The sequence below is a fragment of the Schistocerca nitens genome, chromosome 10 (assembly GCF_023898315.1).
Source record: "Schistocerca nitens isolate TAMUIC-IGC-003100 chromosome 10, iqSchNite1.1, whole genome shotgun sequence".
NCBI classification, from domain to species: domain Eukaryota; kingdom Metazoa; phylum Arthropoda; class Insecta; order Orthoptera; family Acrididae; genus Schistocerca; species Schistocerca nitens.
Window position 1 is genome coordinate 23,544,991 of NC_064623.1, and position 27,103 is coordinate 23,572,093.

Below are 27,103 nucleotides of genomic sequence, written 5' to 3' on the forward strand. Positions count from 1 at the left end.
TGATGACTTGTGTAAGGAGGAGAAATGCGTACCATCATGTTTCCGACTTTGATAAAGGTCGGATTGTAGACTATCGCGATTGCGTTTTATCGTATCGCGACATTGCTGCTCGCGTTGGTTGAGATCCAATGACTGTTGGCGGAATATGGAATCGGTGGGTTCAGGAGGGTAGTACGGAACGCCGTGCTGGATCCCAACGGCCTCGTGTCACTAGCAGTCGAAATGACAGGCATCTTATCCGCACGACTGTAACGGATCGTGCAGCCACGTCTCGATCCCTGAGTCGACAGATGGGGACGTTTGCAAGACAACAACCATCTGCACGAACAGTTCGACAACGTTTTCAGCAGGATGGACTATCAGCTCGGAGACCGTGGCTACGGTTACCCTTGACGCTGCATCACCGACAGGAGCGCCTGCGATGGTGTACTCAACGACGAACCTGAGTGCATGAATGGCAAAACGTCATTTTTTTGTATGAATCCAGGTTCTGTTTACAGCATCATGATGGTCTCATCCGTGTTTGGCGACATAGCGGTGAACACACATTGGAAACATGTATTCTTCATCGCCATACTGGCGTATCATCCGGAGTGATTGTATGGGGTGCCATTGGATACACGTCTCGTTCACCTATTGTTCGCATTGACGGCACTTTGAACATTGGACGTTACATTTCAGATGTGTTACGACCCGTTGCTCTACCCCTCATTCGATCCCTGCAAAACCCTACATTTCAGCAGGATAATGCACGACCGCGTGTTGCAGGTCCTGTACGGTCCTTTCTGGATACAGAAAATGTTCGACTGCTGCCCTGCCCAGCACATTCTCCAGATCTCTCGTCAATTGAAAACGTCTGGTCAATGGTGGCTGAGCAACTGGCTCGTCACAATTCACTAGTCACTACTCTTGATGAACTGTGGTATCGTGTTGAGCTGCATGGGCAGCTGTACCTGTACACGCCATCCGAGCTCTGTTTGACTCAATGCCCAGGCGTATCAAGTGCGTTATTACGGTCAGAGGTGGTTGTTCTGGGTACTGATTTTTCAGGATCTATGCACCCAAATTGTGTGAAAATGTAATCACATGTCAGTTCTAGTGTAACATATTTGTCCAATGAATACCCGTTTATCATCTGCATTTCTTCTTGGTGTAGCAATTTTAATGGCCAGTAGTGTAGGTTGGCTGCAGGCCCTCTGCTGGGCTTCCAATCAATATACAGCCATCACTGGCACCAGCGTTCATCAGAAAACGAACTGATTCGCACCTTGCCCTCCAGTGAGCTCTCGCTTGACTCCACTGAAGTCGCAAATGGCGGTGGTTTGGGGTCAGACGAATTTAGACTACAGGGATCTTGGTCAGATCTGTCGTTGAAGTAACAGATTTATAGCAGTTCATTGTGTCATTTTGGTATTAACTGCAGCTCAAATTGCTGCTGTAGATGCAGTACGAAGCGCCAGAGCCATACACCAAACACGACAGTCCTCTTACTCAATACGGCTGTACAGAACCTGGTCTTCTTGCGACCTTACACTCTCGTGACCATTGCTGCTAGCAATCTTGTACAGTGACTACATTGCTGCCAGGGCTATCTGCAATACTGGAGAAGCAACATCCAGCTTCTCACAGCCCTATTACATGACCTTGTTCGAACTCAGTCAGGTGAAAATAATGGTGTCTTTGTGCCTCAGAGGCATTCTTGAGTAGTATCAGCTCACGATGCCCAATCTCAAAGATAACTAACGCCCACAACCAGCTGATTTGCATCACATTGGTTCCCATCAGATCACCGAAGGTAAGCACTGTCGGGCTCGGCTAGCACTTGACTGAGTCACAGTCACGGTTTTCCGAGTGCTGTTGACAAGCGGGGTGCACTCAGCCCTTGTGAGGCCAATGGAGGAGCTACTTGATTGAGAAGTGGCGCCTCCGGTCACGGAAACTGACAATGGCCAGGAGATCGGTGTGCTGACACGTTCTTCCGTATCCGCCTTAGGGCTGAGGATGACACGGCGGCCGGTCGGTACCGTCGGGCGTTCAGTTCGAGCGGTGTTTGTTTGTTTAGTGGTGCTACTAGTGCCTCTTTTGCGGCTGGTGCATAATTGGAGTAGTCATCATCTTTCAGATGCAGAAATACGCCTAGGAACTTTTGTTTATGTCGCACAATTCCTTCCTGGTGCTGCGATTCCTTCCGCCAGATTATATACCGAAAGGTTAGCTCTCACAGTTTAGGTTGGAAACAATGAAACAAGAAATAGGAAGTTGCTGCTGTTCATCTCTCAAGCTAGTATTCAAAATGGTGGCATCCATGACAGAAAAAGAATGCGCAGAAACATCAGTAATAATCATTGTTGAGAGACTTTTCAGACCGAATTTGCTAAAGTGGCACCACAACGATACAACATTGCTAGAGGGGCAAAGCATTTCGAGGAGACAGGATGCATATGCAAGAGGAAAACAACTGGAGGCCATCCATTGAGAATGAAGTGGTGGAAAACATTCGTATGATCTACGAAAGAAGTTGCAGAAAATCCACGAACCATGCCAGCAGAGAAGCTCTAAATACAGAAAAATGTAAGTTAATGCAGATCAGTAGGGGGAAAAGAAACCTGTAAGGTTCTAACACAGCATTTGCAGTCTGCTGCTTGACACAGTTACTTCGTTTAAATGTCTGGGCATAACGTTGCAAAGCGATAAAAAATTGAAGGAGAATGTAAGGATTGTAGTGGGGAAGGCAAGCAGTAACCTTTTTTTACTGGGAGATATTAAGGAAAGTGTGGTTCGTCTGTAAGAGAGACAGCATGGAGGACACTTGTGCGACCTATTCTTGAGTACTGTTAGAGTGTTTGGGATCCATACTAGGTCTGTTTAATGGAAACATCAACAGAGCCAGGCTGCTACATATGTTACCAGTAGGTTCGAATTACATCCAAGTATTACGGAAATGGTTCGGGAGCTCAAATGCGAGTTCCTGGAGGGAAGACGACGTACTTCACCAGGAACATTACTGAAAAAGTTTAGAGAACCGGCATTTGAAGCTAACTGCAGAAACACTCTACTGCCGCCAACCACTGTACGGTGGATTGCAGAGAATATATGTACATGCAGAAGTTAACCTGTCGCAGTTAACAGTGTAACATCTGTTGTGCAAGTGTCTTCAGTTCAAGAGTTACAAAATTCAAATGTTGCAGTTGCCAACACCTCACGGTAAATCGACAATGGGGACAATTTTCCTTGATTTTCAAGCTCAGATTGGTCGTGCTGGGTCAAATGATGTGCCCTTCACGTCGTGCCCCCTCCCCAGTTCCCAGGTGTGTATTGCTGTCACATGGCTTTTGCCACCTCAGTGGCGCCACTGAATACCAAATTTCTAGATCCCGCACTGCCGCACCTGGGCTTTCGCCAGAGAGCCTGCGCACAGAGGCAACAGCCGACAGGAGTGTCTTTTCCCCCACCACCACTTGCAGAAACAGGCGCTTCCGCCAGAATTTCCCTAGCTGTAGACGACGCCATTCTCTAGTGTGTGCAATAACTGAGGGGTAGTAACAGTGCCTAAGTCAGTGTCTCATTGGCTGCTTCAGTCTATGTACAATGTTTTCTAATGAGGATGCAAGAACTGTTCGAAGACTCGTAATATTGCTGCATCCCTTCGGTTTCCCGACGATATTGCGTGAACACATTTCGGTAAGTTGGCATCGCATCGCTTTTTGCATATAACTTGCAGGCGCCTCATTCACCAAAAAGGGCTGTTGGTGTACCTGCCAGCATGTCTCGAATGTACAGCTGCCTATTTTAACTTGTTCAACTTGTCGTAGCACGCCCCTCCCTCCGATACTGGCGACAGTAAATTATGCGTGAGACTACAAAATTTTGTTATGCAAGTTATTAACTGTTTCTCGCCCACGTCTGGCAACCACGTGGTTCCCAATTCCTCACTTTCCCAATGCACAAGGTTTTCATTTCGCCCTCCACATATGTCAGTGCCCGGTCGTAGTACTCACGTACATCCAACTGTGTTTCTCCTGTCCTATGCAGGTCGGAAGTTAAAGTGTGTGTCAATGGTTTGACTTCTTGTCTGGAACTTAATTTTGTACCTCGATTGGAGGAACTAAGAATTGGATCTCAACTGCAATGAACAGACTGCTAAACAATATTGTAAGTAGTTTTTAGTAATGTGTAATTTGTGGATAAATAAATAAACGTGTGCCTCAAATTCTAAACTTGTGCACATTTCTAAAACATGCATTCTGTCCCAATGCACTCCCACCAACTTTCCCTTTTAAATTTAGTTGTAATGTGCACTTTGTGGTGGGAACAGAGAGCACAGCACGCGTACCCACGTACTGTTTCTTGGTATACCACGTTACAGCTGGCACCTCATTGCATTTGACTTTAGAGTACGTTGCGAGACTGTGCAATAGGTGGGTGCCAGAGATACTGGAGAGTAGTTTTGTGAATAACTTGTGCAGATGACGTGGCCGCGAGTGACTCTGAGCTGGCAGAGGCGGTGCGTCAGGGTCTGGAGAGGGGCGGCCGGCTTGCGGCGAGGCTGAGGGAGCGGGAGGCGGCGGTGGCTCAGAGGCAGTGGGTGGCGCGGGGCTCCCCCGAGTACCACCACTACCTCACCAACGTCGCCAGCGATGGGCAGAGAGCGTGCATGGCTGACACCCTGCGGGACCTGGCCAATGCCAGCGCGCTCTCCAGACAGCTCTCCCGCCAGTGAGTACCGCGCGGGTCGAGCCCCTGACGAGTTCACCTCCAATACTCTGATCGGCCAGAACATTATGATCGACTACCTAACAGCCGGTACGTCCACCTTTGGCATGGATAACGGCAATGACGCATCATGGCACAGCAGCGATGAGGCCTCGGTAGGTCGCCAGAGGGAGCTGGCACCACATCTGCGCACACGAGTCACCCGATTCCCCTATTCCGGGGAGTGCGGCAAAGAGCTCTGACGCCACTTCCAATCACCTCCCTGATGCATTTGACCAGGTACATGTCTGACAAGTTGGGAGGTCACTGTGTTCCTCAAACTACTCCGTCACACTCCCGGCATTAAGACACGGCGCGTTATCTTGTTGAAAAATGCAACTGCCATCGGGAAACGTTATCCCCACAAAAGGAAGTATGCGGTCTGCAAACAGTGTACGGTACTCCTCAGGCGTCACGATGCCTCGCACCGGGTCCACTAGAGCCGTGGAAGCCCACTTGAATCTTCCCTGGGGCATACTGGAACCATCACCAGCTAATCTCTGTTCCCACAGTGCGGGTGTCTAGGAGCTGTTTCCCTGGAAGACGACGAATTCGCACTCTCTCTTAGGCACGATGAAGAAGGTATCGAGATTCGTCAGAATGTTCTGCTCTGCCACTGCGCCAGCATCCGGTGACTATGGACAAATGAGCATTTCAGTCTTAACTGCCGATGTCACATGGTTAACATTCGCACACGCACGGGTTGTTGGCTGCAGAGGCCCACAGTTAGGAATGTTTGGTGCACCGTATGTCAAAACACCCTGTACTCTGTCCAGTACTAAAGTCCGATATTAGTTCCACCACAGTTCGCTGCCTGTCCTGTTTTATAAGTCTGTCCGATATACGAGGTCTGACATCTGTAATGGGGGGTGGCTGCCCAACCCCACGACGTCTGGATGTCGTTTCACCTTAGTTTCGCTATAAGTTGAGGAAACTCACCACACCACACCTCGAATACCCGACAAGTCGTGCAGTTTCCGAAATGCTCGTGCCGAGCCTCTGGGCCATCACAGTCTGCACTCGGTCAAACTTATATAGGTGAGCGCCTTCCCCATTCTACACACGGACTGCACTCTCGCTGGTACTACATGCGCCGTGCGTGTCTGACTAATAATCATTCCTCTCCAGGTGACGCTGGTATCGCCTGGATGGGATTATACCGACAGTAGTTCGGTGGCCATAATGTACTGGCTGATGAGGGCAAGTTCGCTGAACAAAATGTTAAACTTTCATGGCCCGAAATATCACAATTAATAATACGTTCCGGGTTATTACGTCGTGGTTTATATAAGAGTATTTTTTCGTTCCATAGATCCATGCTGAAATAACAATACTAGTAGTATGAATATATACAATACATCATTTGTTTCTATTAAAAAATTCGGCAGTGGAGTAGAAGGAGTTGGCCACTAGTAAGTCTTTCAGGCTCCTTTTAAACTGATCTTTATTTGTAACTAAATTTTTTATGTTTACTGGCAAATTATTTAAGATGAGTGTTCCTGAGTAGTGGACCCCTTTTTGAACTAAAGTAAGTGCTTTTAAGTCCTTGTGCAGATCATTTTTGTTCCTGGTATTGTATGTATGAACTGAGCTGTTTCTTGGAAAAAGAGATATATTATTTAGGACAAATTTCATTAAGGAGTAAATATACTAAGAGGCAGTAGTTAGTATACCCAGTTCTTTGAAGAGGTTTCTACAGGATGTCCGTGAATTTACTCCACAAATAATATGTATTACACGCTTTTGGACTCTGAAAACTTTTGTTTGACTTGAAGAGTTACCCCAAATTATTATACTATATGACATTATGCTTTCCCCATGAACCATGGACCTTGCCATTGGTGGGGAGGCTTGCGTGCCTCAGCGATACAGATGGCCGTACCGTAGGTGCAACCACAACGGAGGGGTATCTGTTGAGAGGCCAGACAAACATGTGGTTCCTGAAGAGGGGCAGCAGCCTTTTCAGTAGTTGCAGGGGCAACAGTCTGGATGATTGACTGATCTGGCCTTGTAACATTAACCAAAACGGCCTTGCTGTGCTGGTACTGCGAACAGCTGAAAGCAAGGGGAAACTACAGCCGTAATTTTTCCCGAGGACATGCAGCTTTACTGTATGATTAAATCATGGTGGCGTCCTCTTGGGTAAAATATTCCGGAGGTAAAATAGTCCCCCATTTGGATCTCCAGGCGGGGACTACTCAAGAGGACGTCGTTATCAGGAGAAAGAAAACTGGCATTCTACGGATCGGAGCGTGGAATGTCAGGTCCCTTAATCGGGCAGGTAGGGTAGAAAATTTAAAAAGTGAAATGGATAGGTTAAAGTTAGATATAGTGGGAATTAGTGAAGTTCGGTGGCAGGAGGAACAAGACTTTTGGTCAGGTGATTACAGGGTTATAAATACAAAATCAAATAGCGGTAATGCAGGAGTAGGTTTAATAATGAATAAAAAAAATAGGAGTGCGGGTTAGCTACTACAAACAGCATAGTGAATGCATTATTGTGGCCAAGATAGACACAAAGCCCATGCCTACTACAGTAGTACAAGTTTATATGCCAACTAGCTCTGCAGATGATGAAGAAATTGATGAAATGTATGACGAGATAAAAGAAATTATTCAGGTAGTGAAGGGAGACGAAAATTTAATAGTCATGGGTGACTGGAATTCGTCAGTAGGAAAAGGGAGAGAAGGAAACATAGTAGGTGAATATGGATTGGGGGGAAGAAATGAAAGAGGAAGCCGCCTTGTAGAATTTTGCACAGAGCATAACTTAATCATAGCTAACACTTGGTTCAAGAATCATAAAAGAAGGTTGTATACCTGGAAGAATCCTGGAGATACTAATAGGTATCAGATAGATTATATAATGGTAAGACAGAGATTTAGGAACCAGGTTTTAAATTGTAAGACATTTCCAGGGGCAGATGTGGATTCTGACCACAATCTATTGGTTATGAACTGCAGATTGAAACTGAAGAAACTGCAAAAAGGTGGGAATTTAAGGAGATGGGACCTGGATAAACTGAAAGAACCAGAGGTTGTAGAGAGTTTCAGGGAGAGCATAAGGGAACAATTGACAGGAATGGGGGAAAGAAATACAGTAGAAGAAGAATGGGTAGCTCTGAGGGATGAAGTAGTGAAGGCAGAGGATCAAGTAGGTAAAAAGACGAGGGCTAATAGAAATTCTTGGGTAACAGAAGAAATATTGAATTTAATTGATGAAAGGAGAAAATATAAAAATGCAGTAAATGAAGCAGGCAAAAGGGAATACAAACGTCTCAAAAATGAGATCGACAGAAAGTGCAAAATGGCTAAGCAGGGATGGCTAGAGGACAAATGTAAGGATGTAGAGGCTTGTCTCACTAGGGGTAAGATAGATACTGCCTACAGGAAAATTAAAGAGACCTTTGGAGAGAAGAAAACCACTTGTATGAATATCAAGAGCTCAGATGGCAACCCAGTTCTAAGCAAAGAAGGGAAGGCAGAAAGGTGGAAGGAGTATATAGAGGGTTTATAAAAGGGAGATGTACTTGAGGACAATATTATGGAAATGGAAGAGGAGGTAGATGAAGATAAAATGGGAGATAAGATACTGCGTGAAGAGTTTGACAGAGCACTGAAAGACCTGAATCGAAACAAGGCCCCGGAAGTAGACAACATTCCATTAGAACTACTGATGGCCTTGGGAGAGCCAGTCATGACAAAATTCTACCATCTGGTGAGCAAGATGTATGAGACAGGCGAAATAGCCTTAGACTTAAAGAAGAATATAATAATTCCAATGCCAAAGAAAGCAGGTGTTGACAGATGTGAAAATTACCGAACTATCAGTTTAATAAGTCACAGCTGCAAAATACTAACGCGAATTCTTTACAGACGAATGGAAAAACTGGTAGAAACGGACCTCGGGGAAGATCAGTTTGGATTCCGTAGAAATGTTGGAACACGTGAGGCAATACTAACCTTACGACTTATCTTAGAAGAAAGATTAAGAAAAGGCAAACCTAGGTTTCTAGTATTTGTAGACTTAGAGAAAGCTTTTGACAATGTTAACTGGAATACTCTCTTTCAAATTCTGAAGGTGGCAGGGATAAAATACAGGGAGCGAAAGGCTATTTACAATTTGTACAGAAACCAGATGGCAGTTATAAGAGTCGAGGGGCATGAAAGGGAAGCAGTGGGTGGGAAAGGAGTGAGACAGGGTTGTAGCCTCTGCCCGATGTTATTCAATCTGTATATTGAGCAAGCAGTAAAGGAAACAAAAGAAAAATTCGGAGTAGGTATTAAAATTCATGGAGAAGATGTAAAAACTTTGAGGTTCGCCGATGACATTGTAATTCTGTCAGAGACAGCAAAGGACTTGGAAGAGCAGTTGAACGGAATGGACAGTGTCTTGAAAGGAGGATATAAGATGAACATCAACAAAAGCAAAACGAGGATAATGGAATGTAGTCAAATTAAATCGGGTGATGCTGAGGGGATTAGATTAGGAAATGAGACACTTAAAGTAGTAAAGGAGTTTTGCTATTTAGGGAGTAAAATAACTGATGATGGTTGAAGTAGAGAGGATATAAAATGTAGACTGGCAATGGCAAGGAAAGCGTTTCTGAAGAAGAGAAATTTGTTAACATCGAGTATAGATTTAAGAGTCAGGAAGTCGTTTCTGAAAGTATTTGTATGGAGTGTAGCCATGTATGGAAGTGAAACATGGACGATAACCAGTTTGGACAAGAAGAGAATAGAAGCTTTCGAAATGTGGTGCTACAGAAGAATGCTGAAGATAAGGTGGGTAGATCACGTAACTAATGAGGAGGTATTGAATAGGATTGGGGAGAAGAGAAGTTTGTGGCACAACTTGACTAGAAGAAGGGATAGGTTGGTAGGACATGTTTTGAGGCATCAAGGGATCACAAATTTAGCACTGGAGGGCATGGAAGGTAAAAATCGTAGAGGGAGACCAAGAGATCAATACACTAAGCATATTCAGAAGGATGTAGGTTGCAGTAGGTACTGGGAGATGAAGAAGCTTGCACAGGATAGAGTAGCATGGAGAGCTGCATCTAACCAGTCTCAGGACTGAAGACCAGAACAACAACAATGACATTATGGAAAGAAAGTAGGCAAAGTATGCAAGCTTTTTCATTTTTATGTCGCCTATGTCTGCTAACACTCGAATTGGAAATACAGATTTGTTAAGGCATTTCTGCAGTTCTGTGGTGTGCTCCTCCCAACTGAATGTGGCGTGACATCACACATTTTGAATACCCAAGCACAATTGGCTATTGTCGACTGCTGTCGTTCGCTGTTGCTATGACCCTATGGTGGAAGACTGGTACACATCTTCTACATCACCGCAATCCAGATGTCATTCAATTTGACACCCTCCTCCTTCCTATTGAAATTCCTGGGGTACTTTACAATCACTTTGGCCTCTCCATATAGTCTTCATTACAGATGTTACTCAACGCATGGTAAAAATCTTGATAAAACAGAACATCGCGGTAATCTACAAACACACCTCGAAGATAAAAGATAACCTAAAATTGGCAAAGGATGCTCTCCAACTCCTGGAAAAACCACGAATTTGTAGAATTCCGTGTAGTTGTGGGGAGGGGTACGTGGATACTACAAAAAGAACTGTCAAAAAGAGACTAGAAGAGCACAAGGGCAGATCTACAGGGTTAAGAGTGTGCCGAGAATACCAAATTTCAGGCATTACGTCTGACCAAGGACAAAGCGGTAGCCGACAGCCTCCACTTAAAATGACAAAAGGTTTATGTAGAGTTGTTAGTGCTAATAGACAAGCAACGCTGCTTTAACTAACTGCAAAAATCAATGTGGAATGTACGACGAACGTAGTCGTTAGGACAGTGAGGCGAAATTTGTCGTCGCCGGGCTACGGCAGCCGATGACCGGTGCGAGTGCCTCTGCTAAGAGCACGACATCACCTGCAGCATCTCTCCTGGGCCCGTGACATTTTCAGTTGGACCTGGTCAGATGAATCCCTATTTCAGTTGGTAAGAGGTAAGTGTAGGGTTCGGGTGTGGTGCAGAACTCGCGAAGCCATGGACCCAAATTGCCAGGGAGGCACTGTGCAAGCTGCTGGTGGCTCCATAATCGTGTGGTTTGTGTGTACATGGAATGGACTCGGTTCTACTGAACTGATCATTGACCGGAAATTACTGTGTTCATCTACTTGGAGACCGTTTGCAGCCATTCGTGGACTTGACATTTCCAAATAAAGATGGAATTTTAATGGTTGACGACATGCCATGTTACAGGCCACAATTGTCTGTGATTCCTTGAAGAACATTCTGGACAATTTGACCAAATACTTTGGGAACCCAGATTGTCCGACACGAATCCCATCGAACACTTATCGGATGTAATCGACAGATCAGTTTGTGCACAAAATCCTTCATTGGGAACACTTCTGCAATCGTGAACAGCTATAGGAGCAGCATGGCTCAATAGTTCTGCAGAGAACTTCTGACGACATGTCGAATCCGTGCTACATCGACTTCTTGCACTACACTGGGCAGAGGAGGTCTGACATGATGTTAGGAAGAATCCCATGACTTTTGTCACCTCAGAGTAAGCAAGACTGTATCAGCGACAATGTCCATCACAATTACACTGGTGTGGTCTGAAGATAATTAAATTTCAGGTGCAGACATTCGGATCTACAAAAAGTCTGTAAGCTCATACCTGAAAACGTGTTATATCTAAAAGGAGAACACTGCGAGCTGAACAAGGAGCCAAACAACACAGAAACTGCAGCATAGGTGACTTGGAGGAGTGCAGTGTGGTCCAACAAGTCACAAGTCACTTTGTTTCAAATAATACACGGCGTTGGCTACACCGACAGCTGAATGAGTCATTTCACCTGAAGCACTTGAAGACTGTAGTTCAGGCCAGAGATGGCTTTATGATATTCTGGGGGTGTTTTTTGTGCCATGACTGAGGGCCACCCATTCAGGTTACCATAAACATGGAGTAGGGTGTTTATTTTAACATTCTTGGTCACCAAGTCATAATGATGAATATGTGTTTGACACTCCCTTCTTCTAATATGAAAACAGTCACGTTCATAAGACTACAGACATACATTTTTTAGGAACATTCAGTTACCCTATCACATCTTGATTCACCTGTTAAATCACCCAACCTTAATGCCCAATAAACTAACTGCAACTGTTTGTAATTGGGTGACTTGGAAGAGCATATCCAGGATCTGAGCTAATGGGATAGGAATGAGGGGATGACATAATAGTTTCCTTGGCAAATGGATAATTAATTTTGACATTTCACAACAGGATTCATGTGTGGCTTGTGAAGACCATTTTTATCAAGGACACAGATGACCTCCCACCCTACTCATTGTACATGTCTAAGCTGAGCCATCCAACACATTCATCTCAAAAAATTGTGTAACTCTTTAAGGCTCTATTTGCTAGTGTCAACAGTGCACCCAGCCAGGGACATTGTAGTGTTACTAACTTGGTTATTGAATGAAGTTTCTCAGTAACATCTTAACCTTGCAGCCTTTTCAGTCTCTTGTTGAGAACTATTTGTATTTGTCATTAAACTGAACATAACAGATTTCACAACAATGATTTGTAGTTGACTTACTTGCACATTTATTATTGTATACCCACACACATATGGGCAATAATCAGCTTATCTAATGAGTTCAATTCATTTCAACAAAGACCAGGCTATTACACACACATTTCCTAGTGTTGACTGTGACAGTTCTTTTCAGAAAACACTTCCATAATGAAGTACTGGCTCATGTCTCTACCTGATAAACCTTCACTCAAACAAAGTATGAAAAAAGATTAACAGTTGCAAATATTTCTCAAAGATAATCACTGGGTCTTTAACAGTCCATCAACATAAAAAATCATGGTGTCCATTGCAGCCAAGCTGTTCCACATGGGCTCACACTGAATAATTTGACGTCACACAAATCATTAAGATTAAATGAAACAGAAAATGCAGGATGGAATAATGACAATTTCAGGGAAAGGACAGATTGCTACTGACCATATAGAGGAGATGTTGACTCACATACAGGTACAACATGACACTACTAAACAAGTAAGCTTTTGGCCAACAGGCCTTCTTCTGAAGTAGACAAAACAACACATTCACGCAAACACAACACACACACACACACACACACAACCACTGTCTCTGGTTGCCAAGGCCAAACTATGAGCAACTATGGGTGGTGGCAGAGGCAATCTGGGTGGTGTGGGAAGGGGAGCCCCATCCCTGCCATAGCCTCCTCATTAGCTCCCGCCACCCAGATTTCCTCTCCCACCACCCATAGTTGCTTGTAGTCTGGTCTTGTGTGTGTGTGTGTGTGTGTGTGTGTGTGTGTGTGTGTGTGTGTGTGTGTGTGTGTGTGTGTGAATGGATGTATACTGGGTGTATCAAAAAGAATTTGAAAAATCATAACTGTTAGGTTATTTGAGATATGTGCATCAAAAATGTACTGTTGGAAAGAAAAAACTCTAGAGTTTGTTGAGACAACAGAAAGTGTTTTGTGTTCTATGTTTTGCACAATGGGGATCAGTAATAACTGTTCATTGTGACTTTCATACTAGGTACAGTGTGCATCCTCCTACAGCACAGAGCATTAGACAATGGCATGAACAATTCCGAGAAACAGGTTATTTGTGTAAAGGCAAATCACCAGGCCATCCCTGAGTGTCTGACACAGATGTCCAATGCATCTGCCATAGTTTCACAAAGAGTCCACAGAAATCCATTCACCGTGCAGCTTGAGGGCTAAACATGCCCTCGATGTCCATCTGGCACGTGTTGCGTCAACATTTACACGTGAAACCGTACAAAATTCAGCCACTTCAAGCTCTTTGTGAAAGTGATAAACAACAACATGTGGACCTCTGTAACTTCCTTCTTTCAAGAGGGAAGATGACACTTTTCTTCCATGCTTAGTAGTGTTTAGTAGCAAGGCGACATTCCATTTCAATGGAAAGATGAATTGTCATAATGTGCAAATATAGGGTATGGAACAACCACATAAAGTTGTACACCATGAGAGGGACTCTCCAAACTACTGCACTAACATATGCCATGCATCTCAAGGGGGTCACATTGAACACCTATGAAAATGTATGAAAAAAACCTTTTTGAATTTCCCATTCATCAAAAAATATGTATATGTTTATTAGTTTTAGAAATATAGACATGCGAAATCAGATGATCCTTTTTTATGCAACCTGTATATTGTCTACTTCAGAAGAAGGACTTTTGTCCAAAACGTTACTTGTTTAGTGGTATTTTTGCTGTGCCTGTCTGCAGCTCAGCATCACCACTGTGCGTTCAGTAACAGTCTAGTCTTTTCATAAAACTATTAAGACTGAGTTTCATGCTTGGTACTTCACACAGTAATGAACTTAAAACAATGTACAACTATGTGGTGGCTTACCACATTCCAAGTAAGTTTCTTAGGTTTGTAATTTCAGTAATTTATTAAATTTCTTAATTAGTGACTTATCTGTATGTTGAAATGTGCTGCCTGGCACAGAAAAATTAGGGCAGTGACCCTATGACTTGTCTTAGACAATAGGTTGAAGAAAATCAAACCTACATATCCTAGATGTGCAGACTTAGAGACAGCTTGTAACAGTGTTGAATGGAACACACCCTTTGAAATTCTGAATGTAGAATGATAACTTACAGGAAGCAAAAGGCTATTTAAAACTTGGAGAGAAACCACACTGTAGTTATAAGGGGCAAAAGATGTGGAAAGGAAGCAGTGGTTGAAAAGGATGTGAGATAGGTTTATAGGCTACCCCCAAAATTATTCAATCTGTACTTTTTGTAAGCTGTGAAGAAAACAAAAATATTTACAAAAGGAATTAAAGTTCAGAGAGAAGAAATAAAAACTTTGAGGCTTCCCAGTGACATTTTCATTCTGTCAGGGAGAGTAGATAGTGCACTTAAAAGTGTTCATCAGTTGAATATCAATAAGACTAAAATGAAAGAAATGGGACGTAGTCATATGCTGAGAGAATTAAATTAGGAAATGAGACATAAAAACTAGTAGATGAGTTTTCCTATTTGGGCAACAAAATAACTGCTGATATCCAAAGCAGGGCAGATAAAAAATGCAGAATAGCTATAGCAAGGAAAGCAGTTCTTACAAATCTTTTGTAACATACATGTAAAAGTTCGGAAGTCTTTTTTGGAGGTTCTTGTCTTAGGTGCAGCCTTGTATGGAAGTAAACATGGATCTTAGGCACTTCAGGCAATAAGAGAACAGAAGCTTCTGGAATGTGGTGTTACAGAAGAATGCTGAAGATTAGATGATTAGATCAAATAACTAGAGAGAATGTACTAAACTGAATAATGGGAAAAGGAAATTTGTGACCCAGCTTATCCAAAAGAATGGGTTGGTTGATAGAACACATCCCGAGGCATCAAGGAAATATCAGTTTGGTAATGAAGGGAAGTGGGAAGGGGGGGGGGGGGCAAGAATTATTGATGAGGGAGATCTAGTTGTTGAATGAGACACAGTAAGTAGGTGCAAACTGATCTAGGTTACAGTAGTTATTTGGAGAGGAGGAGGGAGGAGGGTTTTACAGGATAAACTAGTATGGAGAGCTGCATCAAACCAGTCTTCAGACTGAAGACCATTACAACAACAATATGATTCCAACTTAAATTGTTCACTGTATAAGATCTGTCAACTAGAATGGCTACAGAAATGTATGTCAGGGCTCCAGTCAGTTCCCTGAGTGTAAGAGGAGTGTAGTCACCTGCAGTGAAAGCCTCTAATGGTTCTGTGGCTGTTTAGTGTTTGAGTGTCAATTGCAAGATAATGCTGTTGAGACATAATGATTTTAATACTGAATAATCCATCTGGGAAACATTATAGATGTTGAAGTAAATTTTATCTCTGGAATTCTAAGAAGCAAAAATGGGTGTGAAATCCTATGGGACTTAACTGCTAAGGTCATCAGTCCCCATTTTAAGGAGCAAGTGAGAAGATCCCCAGAATAGGGTGCAGACCCCTCAACATTTTCACAATGTACTGTACAATAGTTTAGGAAGTATTTCAGTGTTTTTCAAATTTAGGATGCAATACAAAAGTTATGATACCTTACAGCTTTCATCTTTATTAAAGAAAGACATAGCTATCCCAGTTTCCAATTTCTTTTGCTAATTGCTTGCTAAAACCCAGATTGATCTTGAAAAGGTGATTGTATTTCTAACAATGAGGAAGAGAAACTATAGGTGTCATCAGTTATGAAAATATATATCGCCAAGTAAGAAATGTTAACTAATGTTGAAAGCTAACACTTGTGTCAACAATGTTCTTCAGTTTGCCTTTGGTGAGACAACAACCAATTGAGTGATAGTTACATGTCAGTGAATGTACTGTAGTTCAGTAAAGAGTCATCACATTTTCATTAGAGTTAAAAGGATAATCATCTAGGTACTTGCGTAAGTGTAGCAATAAGCAGAATTATGTAGTTAAACGTATCTTGGGACTGATATTTTCTGCACTGCCAGCCTCATGTTTTGGCAGTCTTTAAGGCATAGTAACAGTGTGCAAAGTACCACTAGGGAAGTTAATTGCACTTTTTGAACTTCGAGCATGATGGAATGGCTGTGAGTCAGCAACTTCCATAAACCAATAGGCCTACAACCAAAAACCAGCAAATTTCACTTTTGTTTATTCACTTGGTGGTGGGCTTTGGGTCGGGATCCATTTTCAGATCATCCTGCAGGGCAGAAAACCAAATTTACTCTTATGTGCAATACAGGTATTACCAAATTTTAACCATTCATTTGCACATTATTGACATTGTTTTTGCATTTTTGTAAATACCATTTTTGACTATGTTATGTAAATCTTGAAACAATATGTTCTGCTTTTTTGACATGTTCTTAAAAAAAATAGTAATGCCTGTATTGTACACGAGTGTAAATTTGGTTTCCTGCTCTGTAGGACGATTTGAAAATGGGTTCTGGCCCAAAACGAATCATCGAGTGAACAAAAAAAGTGAAATTTGCAACTTTATGTGGTTTTTCATTGAACTAATTGCAATTTGTTAAATCTACTGAAAATGAGCTGAGAACAGGTCACTCGTCGCTAGCTGAACAAAAAGGCTGTCTGTAGATGACAAATCTGTATAGTGGCAGGGCACGTGGTACGGCAAAGCCAGACAGTAGGCTGTCTGGGCTGTGGCAGCCAGCACGGGTTATAAGTGAGAGCGAGAGCAGAGTTCTCAGTGAGGTGTCAGCTGCCACCTGCCTCGTCAGTTGGCGAACGAGTGGCTTGTGCATCACCACACCAAAATAGGCACAGCTATTGACAGAACCACTCTGGGAAATAGTAGTGGCTACACATTACAAGGTCTGTGGAGTGTTGTGATTTAAGAAAGTTGGGTGAATGTATTAACTTACAATGACATAAACAATGAAGCACCCAGAAGAGGAGGATGGAACAAAATGAAACTTCACTGGCTGAGAGTGTGTCTGACATTATTTCAGTGATTCCAAATCCGAGTCAAATTTATAAAGAAGCACCCAACACAAAGACACTAGTACTCCGAAATGAAGAATGGGGTCTCTGTCCACATCTACTCCATAATCGCTGATAACGGCCATACGGGGTAGTACGTAACTTCCACTCATCACTGAACACAGTGCAGTGCCGTTTACCAGCAGTCCATATTTTCCAGTCATGGTATCCCTCCAAACATAGAGATATCAGCAGCCTATGCATGGAATGGTAATTCCCTAATCAGGCTGCTGCTGGCTCCAACCCATGCTGTGGGAGTATATTTTACTCGTTCTCGGATGCCAGGTGCTGATGCGAAGGGGTACGACGTGTTTGACGCACAGTAAGGTGACCCTCCCTCACGACGATCGAATACGGCCTGTCAGAACGTCGATGACGAGCATGCCTGTTTCCGTGTTCCCACATTCCCGTGCAGTCCAGCATTGGGCCACTGTTACATGCAAATGCCCCACAAATCTAGTTATTGCACATTTTGTCTAGTTGACTAAGTGGTCAACCAGAGTGAGGTCCATTTTGAACTCTTCACATGCTGATTAATCTGTCTCACAGGAGTACATGTCCTTCACAGTGATCACTCAAAATCTGACACTGTTCACTCCCCTCACATACCCTACCAGGCTAGTAACAACCCTAAACACAAACAATATTAAAATACCCTGGTAGCTATTCCACCTGTCACAGAGAACTGCAACTCCCATCATTTATACATCCACCAGTTGTTTGTATGTTTATGAAATTATATTGGCATCTGACCATGTCTTCCGGGTATTTCATTTTTTATGCCAGGCAGTGTAATAGTAACCACTTATGTTGCTATTGGCACATAGATGTTGGAACAGGCTGCAATATTCAGTCCTGACCAGAACCTAATATATTACGAGCTATAGAATCCTACTTGCCTCCATTTTCCGGTGGAGTCTGCAGATCGTAGACTTTTTCAGAGTGATTCACACTAATGTTGGCAAGACGAAGCAGACTGTTATCTACACCATACAAAGAAAGAGACAGCATGCTGTAAATCAATTCCCTTAAACTTCAGTCACACATTCTAATACCTGATGAAATTGCAAATCAAATGACTACAATTGTGGGTTGATTACAAACACAGTAAAGAAATACATAAAATTGAAGACTTGAAATAAAAAAAAATCTCTAAGTGCCAAATAAGTGAGGTTTTATGTGAAATGAGATCTACATGCCAAGCCCAATAATGTATAACAAGGTCAAACTGCCATGAATGACCATGTAGAAGCAAATGCAATCAACAGATGGTATGTAGTTTAATAGCCACTGCAGTTAATCTATTAAACAGCTATGCTCCATGTGCTTCCTCCTTACTGTTAGATGAAAAAGTGCAGGCAGCAGTTGTCTGTAGTATTGTGAGTGAAAACAAATGACAAATTAAAGGAGAAAGTACTGTGGCAGCGATAAGGAAAAAGCAGAAAAATTAATAAATAAGTTAAAGTTATAACTATATTTTTGACTCACCAGGATAGCCGAGAGCACTAATGTGCCGGTTCCTGGACTCGGGTAGGCGTGCCGGCACCTGACCAAATCCACCCAGCAGATTAATGATGAGGGCCGATATGCAGGCCAGCCTAGATGTGGTTTTTAGGCAGTTTTCCACATCCCACTAGGTGAATACTTGGCTGGTCCCCCCGTTCCACCTCAGTTACTCGACTTGCAGACATTTGAAAACGTTCACACTATTTTATGGCTTACACTAGATGCAGACAGCTGCAGGGGTGCACTAATTCCATCCCCGGGGTGTTTGGGGTGGCGACAGGAGGGGCATCCAGCCACCTTCGGCCACTAAAATCACCAAATCCATAGTAACAAGACTGACCCCACGTTGCAGCAGGATAAAGGCACAAAGAAAATGATGAAAGTTGTAACTATATTCTTGCATAAGCTCTCTAACACATAATGTAAGTATCATTATTGGTTGCTAAACTACAACATAACTGGACAGACTGTTATTCTTGAGTTACCAGATATATTGTTTTAGAAGATATGAAGGACATGAACAGCAATCAAGACACATAAAGTCATTTGTCGTCAATAACATGAATGCATCTGACTCCTTAGATTTCAAGAAAGCTGCAGATTGTAATATAAACACAGCAAATAAAAACATATCCAAAGTGCAGTGGCTATGGTGGGACAAACATAAGCCTCATGTAGTTAAGACCAACGGAACCTTAAATGAAATTGAGGCCTGGGAAGGTATCCCTATTTTGAGAAAAGGTATAAGAGTATATGACATCAAGAAAATGCAAATATTTGCCCTGGATGTTACAAGCTGCATCATGAGAAAAGGTATAAGAGTATATGACATCAAGAAAATGCAAATATTTGCCCTGGATGTTACAAGCCGCATCATGATCATATATAATTTTACAAAAGCAAAATTAACTTTTGCAATCCTTTTGCTGACTATTAAAATATGGCATTTAGAGCTTTTCATTGCATTTCCACTTTCAGTAAATTTTTCATACTATAACAATACAATGTTTGTAATTTCCTTTGTAAACTAAATCAGTACTATGCTTAGCATTCAAATAAAACACATTAATAGTGCAATTATGACTATTACTGCCTAGTATACGTAAAGCACATTTTCTTCACGTTTATGATTTCAGCACTTAGACCATTTTTTATTTCAGATCTTCAATTAATTTGCAAATTTCTCCCAGTAAATTATTTATGCACAAAATTTTGAAAGTGCCAATGTCTTGTGGAATGATATAATGAGCAGACAGTGCTGTCAGAATAAATATGTGATTAACATAAATTACTGTCCACTCCCTTAGCTGAGTGGTCAGAGCATATGACTGCCATGCATTGGGCCCAGGTACGATTCCCAGCCGGATTGGAGATTTTCTCTTCTCAGGGTCTGGATGTTGTGTTGTCCTCATCATTGTTTCATCATCACTGACACGCAAGTCACCCATTGTGCCAACTGAAAAGATTTGCAACTTGGCAGCTGAACTTCTCCAGATGGGGACTATCGGACTTCACTGCCATATGATCATTTCATTTCTTACCATCAATTATTTTTATTAATATTTCCATTATTGTTTTGGGTGTTCTGTTCAAATTTTTTTCATAGCTCATGCGGTCGCAGAAGGAGGCATTTGCCAGTGTGTCCTCACATTAGTGCCATGTAGAGAGAGACAACCCTAAAGCTCAGAAAGCCCTTGCACCCACAGTAAAGATGTAACATGGGGAAAGTCAGTGCAGCTTCCCTGTAGTGTTGGCAATGCGGACTATGTTTTAAGCCATGGAGTCCCACTGTCAGGCTATACAATGGCCAGAGACACAACACTCTTCCACAGTCATTGCTCAGTCATGTCTCATTTATTTATCACTCAATTTCAGTTTCTCATGCATTCTTCATTCAGCATTGGCACAGCAGTCTGTCACCATGTTAGATAACAGTGTGCTCTATTCTCGATTGCTCTGAGTCAGACTTGCATAGTCCAGCCTGGCTATTAAGTTGTGAGAATGTGGGATCCATGGACACCAGCAGAGACAAGGTCATGCCTGAGGTTGACACTATGAGCTGCTGGACAACCATGTGCTGTCTTGCAAAGCTCTTTGCAGTTTTTCCCCTGGTTCATTTTGGAAATCAGAAGCATTTTCTTTGTTTTCTACACAAGCATGCTAATTAATTTGAATAATGCAGTCTTGTCATTCTGTTTTAACATTCCACAGGCTGGAGTAAGTGAACTTCTTGATTCCTGTAATTTTTTTTTAGTTTAATTATTTTCTCATGTGTGACAGTATTATTTCCACTTACAGTTTAGTAATGTGGTTAGTGACTCTCATAAAGAAAATGTTGCCTGAAATGTTCTTGAAGAAGATACCTGAATTACACTAAAATCTACTGCAACTGTTTCTTGTTAGTACCTGTCCCATTATATTCATACACCAACTTTTGGCAGAAACACCTGCAGTATGATGAGAAGCCTAGCACTTCATGATCGTGGTGGTAGGAAAATTTCTCTTGTGGTAAGGGAGAAATTTTCCTACCACCATGATCATGAACTGCTAGGCACATCTGAAATCTGCCAAGCAAGTGTCATTTAGGGAATCAGGTAAAGTTAGATGGTTAATATGCCACCAGTAGGATTTCGCCAATTCTTTCAGACTATCCCCAACTGTTACAAGTCCTCACTGCCTTGCATTCAATAATTTTGAGTTGATTTAAGAATTACATAACACAGCTACTTCATCATCTGATTGATTGGCCTTGATACCCAGATAGTATCTCATTCTCCCAAGGTCCTCACCATTAAATGTGAAAGACGGCTCATCATTGATTTGATTTGCCCTGTCGAGGTCCAATGAAGCATTTCTGATGTCCACCTAAATATGTGAAGTACTAGATTTTTGTTGTTGACTGTCCATATAAATATACATAGCAGCATTTGTTTATTGCAATCATTGATTTTAGAGTTGCATTCAACTTGTATTGGCATGCTGCATGGATCCTGCTGGCAAAATCCATAAATTACTTTCTCAATTTATGAATTTAATTACCTGATTTTTTACAGTGGGAGTGTAGCGTTCTTGATGATATAATCATCTTTCTCAATGTGTGTCATACTTTGCAAGGCTTCAACCAGTAATTCCAGCTGTTCCACGAATACTTCTGTGTCAGTGTCACAATTAAGTACAGCAGCAGGCGTTTCCAGTTGTGAGATGACCATGTTTGACTGGCAGAACCACGAGTAGCCCAAATGACTCAGTCATTGCAACTGGGACAAACATGTCAATAAAAATAATTTCCCAATGTAGGTTGAATCCTACTGTTCTTGCTTTTCTCCAAAATAAGGAATCATCATTACAGTGCTTTTTCACATATTGGTTCCACAGGCAATTACTTCATTACTTGCTGACCTTCCAACAACGTCCCAAGTATTTCTGTGACTACTGATCAGACCTCGTTGTATATGAATTTGGACCACTTACAATGATCTGGCCCATTTAGTGTATTGTTGATGTTAGTCTCAGCTATATCTGCAGTGAAGTTGACACCATTAATTTAAACTTCTTCTCCATTAGCCAGTGGTCTTACACTCAGAAAGCTATCACTACTATTTAAATAACAATGCTGACAGATAGAAATGAGCAACAAACACACAATATAAGAAATGGTACAGCACTGGTGATACAATAATGTGCCTGTCACTGTTTGGCACGGTACGCATGCATGTGCAGTGCGAAAGACCTGCCCCCACCTGGTCTATGTGGCAATTTCTCACTGATGTCTTCAGGTATCTATTGTTTTCCATTATGACACCGCACCTAGTCTAGAAATATTGAACTGCATTGAATTTTTGTCAGAAATACTGGATATTTTAATATCTTTCAAAAAAGCCGCAAACGAGGTTTCTGGAAACAAGTACATACAGTAAACCTTATTGTCCACTTAGTGACTGTTCTCAAAAATGTATTAAGAAATACGAAACCTAAACAGAGTTCAGGCACAGTCCAGCCTCAAAAGCTCCTAAGCAGCCTTAAAGACAGAAGATCAAAAGTATTACAAAATACAAGACTCTCTGCAGTGCAATTCTACACTGTCAGATACACACACACACACACACACACACACACACACACACACACAAAAGCCTCCTCACTGCCCTGAAAGCCTTAAGTTTTTTTATTTATCTATTTTATTTGATATTTTGATTCTACATGTCTTGAAATGTATGATGCAGAGGTCTGAGGAGGTCTTGGAATTTTTCAATGTTTGTTCAGTGTCTATGTTTATTACTGCAAATAACACCAATAAAAAACTGATTCTTTCAATAACTAGTTATTTTTAGCGGTTGTAACATTCAGGTTAACCCAGAGATGAAAAAGACCATTCTAACTGAAAACCAGTTGTTTCAGTGATAACCATGTTCCCTATGTAGAATTGTGCTCCACCAGCTGGTGGCTCCAATTTTTGATGCTTGGAAGGTCCCTGAATTTTCCTCCCAAGTTTGATGCCTCCTACTTGGTGTTGACCTGTGTTTCCTTTATGGAAAGCCACAAAAATCTGCCTCGGTTCATGGCTGAACTTGGATTCTGTTGAAATGGGTATTCTGTGATCCTTTTATACCCACACTCAATAGACTTTAGTGTGGTCAGAATAGCCTACAAAAATTCGATGTTTAACATTAGGTCTGAATTTTTCTTTCTTTGTGAATTTGTCCTGTATGACAACAACCAAATTTGCAAAGATGAGATGTGTTAAGATACTCTTCCTCTACTTCTCATATGGCATTATCTTCAAGCACTTTTCACATGGCACTCCATTAGCTAAGCCTTTATGTTAAGCAATGAGCTTGGATGTTGTGTGCATTGTTGATGGTCTCAGTCCAAAATGCTGATGGTAGTCCTGATTCAATTGAAATGCAGGGAATTGTTTTGACCAAGGCCTAAGGTATGCTTATTCTGTTCTGCAATATTATTTTGCCATGTTGTTGTGTGCCTACCACTCTGAGGATTGAAACCATTGTCTCATTGGGCTACTCCTTATCATATCTGACTTACTGGACTTAATCTTAAGACCAGTCAGATTTTCTGCCATCATCCTGAATTTGATTAACTTGTTAGAAACCTCTTCCTTGTAAAGAAGGAAGAACACATGATTACATCTTCTCTGATCATCTATGGAAGCCACAAAGTCTTGCACCAGCTTGAAGTGTTTTCATCACTGGTTAACAGACATAATAATGGATTAATTACAGGTGTTTATTTGACTTTTCATGTCATCTTGTGAAAGGAATGAACATGATTATGCCTTCAAACCAAGTGGATTTTGAGAAATCAACTTGCTATTGAATTTCCTACCTGTTACATGCTCATTTTTGAGCACAAAGATCATGTCTCTTGCATTATTGTGGCCCAGTCAAGAATACCATATTACCTTATCACTTTCTAGGATGTTTTGATTAGCAATGCTACATTTACTTTGTAAATGAAAGGAGCTGTTGACAAGCCTGGCAGACTTTGCTTTGCTTTCACAATTCTTGGTCAATTGTGTGGTATAAACACAATAATGGTATGGAAGCAATAGGGTCAATAGGGGGGGGGGGGGGGGGAGGGCGGGGAGGTGAGGTGGCACCACATCTGCACACACAAGTCACCTAATTTCCATTTCCATAAATTCCAGGAAAGGGAGACATGTGCTCTGACACCGCATGCAATCACATCCCAAATGTGTTCAGTAGGGTTCAGATCAGGCTAACTGGGGGGCCAGCTTATCAAGTGGAACTTGCCACAGTGTTCGTTGAACCACTCCATCACTCTCCTGGCCTTGGGACATGGCACATTATCTTGTTGAAAAATGCCACTGCTGTTGGAAAACATGATCATCAGCCACGGTCTTCCATGTACAATACTCCTTGGCCATCATAGCACCTTGCACGAGCTCCACTAGACCCATGAATGTCCCCGTGAATGTTCGCCAGAGCATAATGGAGTTGCCACCAGCTCACCTCTGTCCCGCAGTATAGGTGTCAAGGAGCAGTTCCCCTGGGGGACGACGGATTTGTGCCCTCCCGTTGGCATGATGAAGATGGTATCAGGATTGATCAGACCATGCAATGCTCTGCTATTGTGCCAACATCTGGTGCTGATAGTCACTTGCCCATTCTGATAGTCACGTGCCCATTTCACTTATAGTTGGCGACATTGTGATGTTCACATTGGGTTGCGTTAACACTGGGTCGTCGGCTGAGGAGGCCCATCATTAAGAGTGTTTGGTGCACTCTATGTTTAGACACACTTGTACTCTGCCCATCATTAAAGTGTGATGTTAGTTCTGCCACAGTTCACTGTCTGTCCTGAATGCAAGTCTGCCCAGCCTATGACATCCGACATCTGTAATGAGAGGTGGCTGCCCAATCCCATGACATCTGGACATGGTTTCACCTTAGTCTTGTCATGTGTTGAAGACATTTAACCGCAGCTCTCCTCAAACACCCAACAAGTTGTGCAGTTTCTAAAATGTTTGTGCCAAGTCTCTGGGCCACCACAATCTGCCTTCAGTTAAACTCAGACAGACCACGCACCTTCCCCATTCTACATATGGACAGCACACTCACTGATACTGCATGCACCATGTGTTTGTCTGACTGACAGTCATTCCTCACCAGGTGACACTGCCATCACCTGGATGGGTTTACATTGCTAGTAGATCAGTGGTCATAATGTTGTGACTGATCAGCCTATACAGATCACATTTACAAATATTTTGGTAGAAATGTAAGTAAAAATTTCTGTTTTAATCTGAGAATATTTCAAGTAGAAGTTAAAACTGAACACATGCTGAAGGGGTGCAAAGCAAAACTGAACATGACTTTTACAGCATCTGAATCACTCACTGCATCTAAAGGTAAAACGGAACAATTAGTATATCATAATAAGTTAGATGAATCTGTCATAAATTTTGAAGATACTACAGGGTTTAACTCACTTGGACTACAATTTTTTTCACAGATTTAACATACATCCAGATTCCATGGGAGACTTGCTGACTTCTATAAAAGTTCCTGCAGACCCATCTCATGTTCTACAAACACCAAGGTGCAATGCTTCCAGTATCTACAGAACACATAATGGATCATGTAACAATCTGGAATATCCAATGTGGGGAATGCTGGACACTGCATACTCACGTCTCATGCAACCAGTGTTCCATGATGGTAAGAAATTTAATGCACAAATAGATAGCACTGTTTTTTTTCTGATATCCTGAACTGAAGCTTTAAGCACTGCATACCCATGCAGTTGAATAATAATTGGCTCATGGCTCATGGAACATTTGCATGAATATGCGATAACAAATGAAAGTTTCTGCCATACTGTGATTTATTCGTTATCGTGAGCAATTAGCTTAACCGACAGGTTTTCTGGGCATACCTACGTGTATGACTTGAGCTTTCAATTGTCACTGATCATTCCTGTTTTGTCTTCTGTACACTGCAACTAGAGATTCTATCATAGGATATGTGGGGATACCACCACTGGAAGGAATGGATTTTGTGATGCACCATGATTACTATAGTTATCTTCAACAAATTAACTCATGTACTGAACTGTAGGGCATCAGTTGCTTGCATTTGTTATGACATGTTCACTAAATTGTAGGTTTAACATTTCCGAATGGTTTGCAATGATGCCACCTCATTTAATTACTTCTTCAGTGAGTTCTTCCCCACTGGCTCCATATATTTCATTTAAATTCATTTAATTTGATACTAGCCAAAAACCAAAGCCATCTAATATGGAGTGCCACTTTTCATCTTAATTTTTGATACAAGCAATTCTTATGACACAATCATAACAAGTTTTGGTCATCAGTGACCATCTTCAGTTCTATGGCCAGCCTTTAGTAAATAAACCTGAAGAGCATTTTAATCTGTTTGTAAATGTTATAGGTGGTGGTGAGAAATAGATAACAATATTCTATGCAGGTGACATCACAAAACTGAGCAGTGACCAAAATGTGGAACAGTCTGAAAGATGAGGATATATTTCTGTAAAGGCTGCTAATTAAAAATGAACAAAATATTTAGAATCATTTTGAGAAGGAAAATTTCTGAAAGATACTGAAACCGGTTTGAAAATCTAGGTATCTCAGCATTTATGTCTTTGTGAATAGTTATAAAACAATAACAAATTTCAGAAAAGATAATTCAGATTGTTAATTACAAATAAAATAGCCTCTGGCTGTCAGAAGGTTTTATAACTGTAAAACCATCCCACAGCCAGAGGCTACTT

General features: G+C 41.8%; 1 protein-coding gene across 1 annotated transcript in view; it reads left to right on the forward strand.

Moving 5' to 3' along the window:
* Window positions 1-27,103, forward strand: part of LOC126210309 (peroxidase-like) — a 126,571-nt gene that overhangs the window by 22,306 nt on the left and 77,162 nt on the right. Inside the window, exons 3-4 of the mRNA XM_049939505.1 lie at window positions 4,467-4,716; window positions 25,820-26,025. Of these exons, the coding sequence (XP_049795462.1) occupies window positions 4,467-4,716; window positions 25,820-26,025 (456 nt within the window). The remainder of the gene's footprint in view (window positions 1-4,466; window positions 4,717-25,819; window positions 26,026-27,103) is intronic.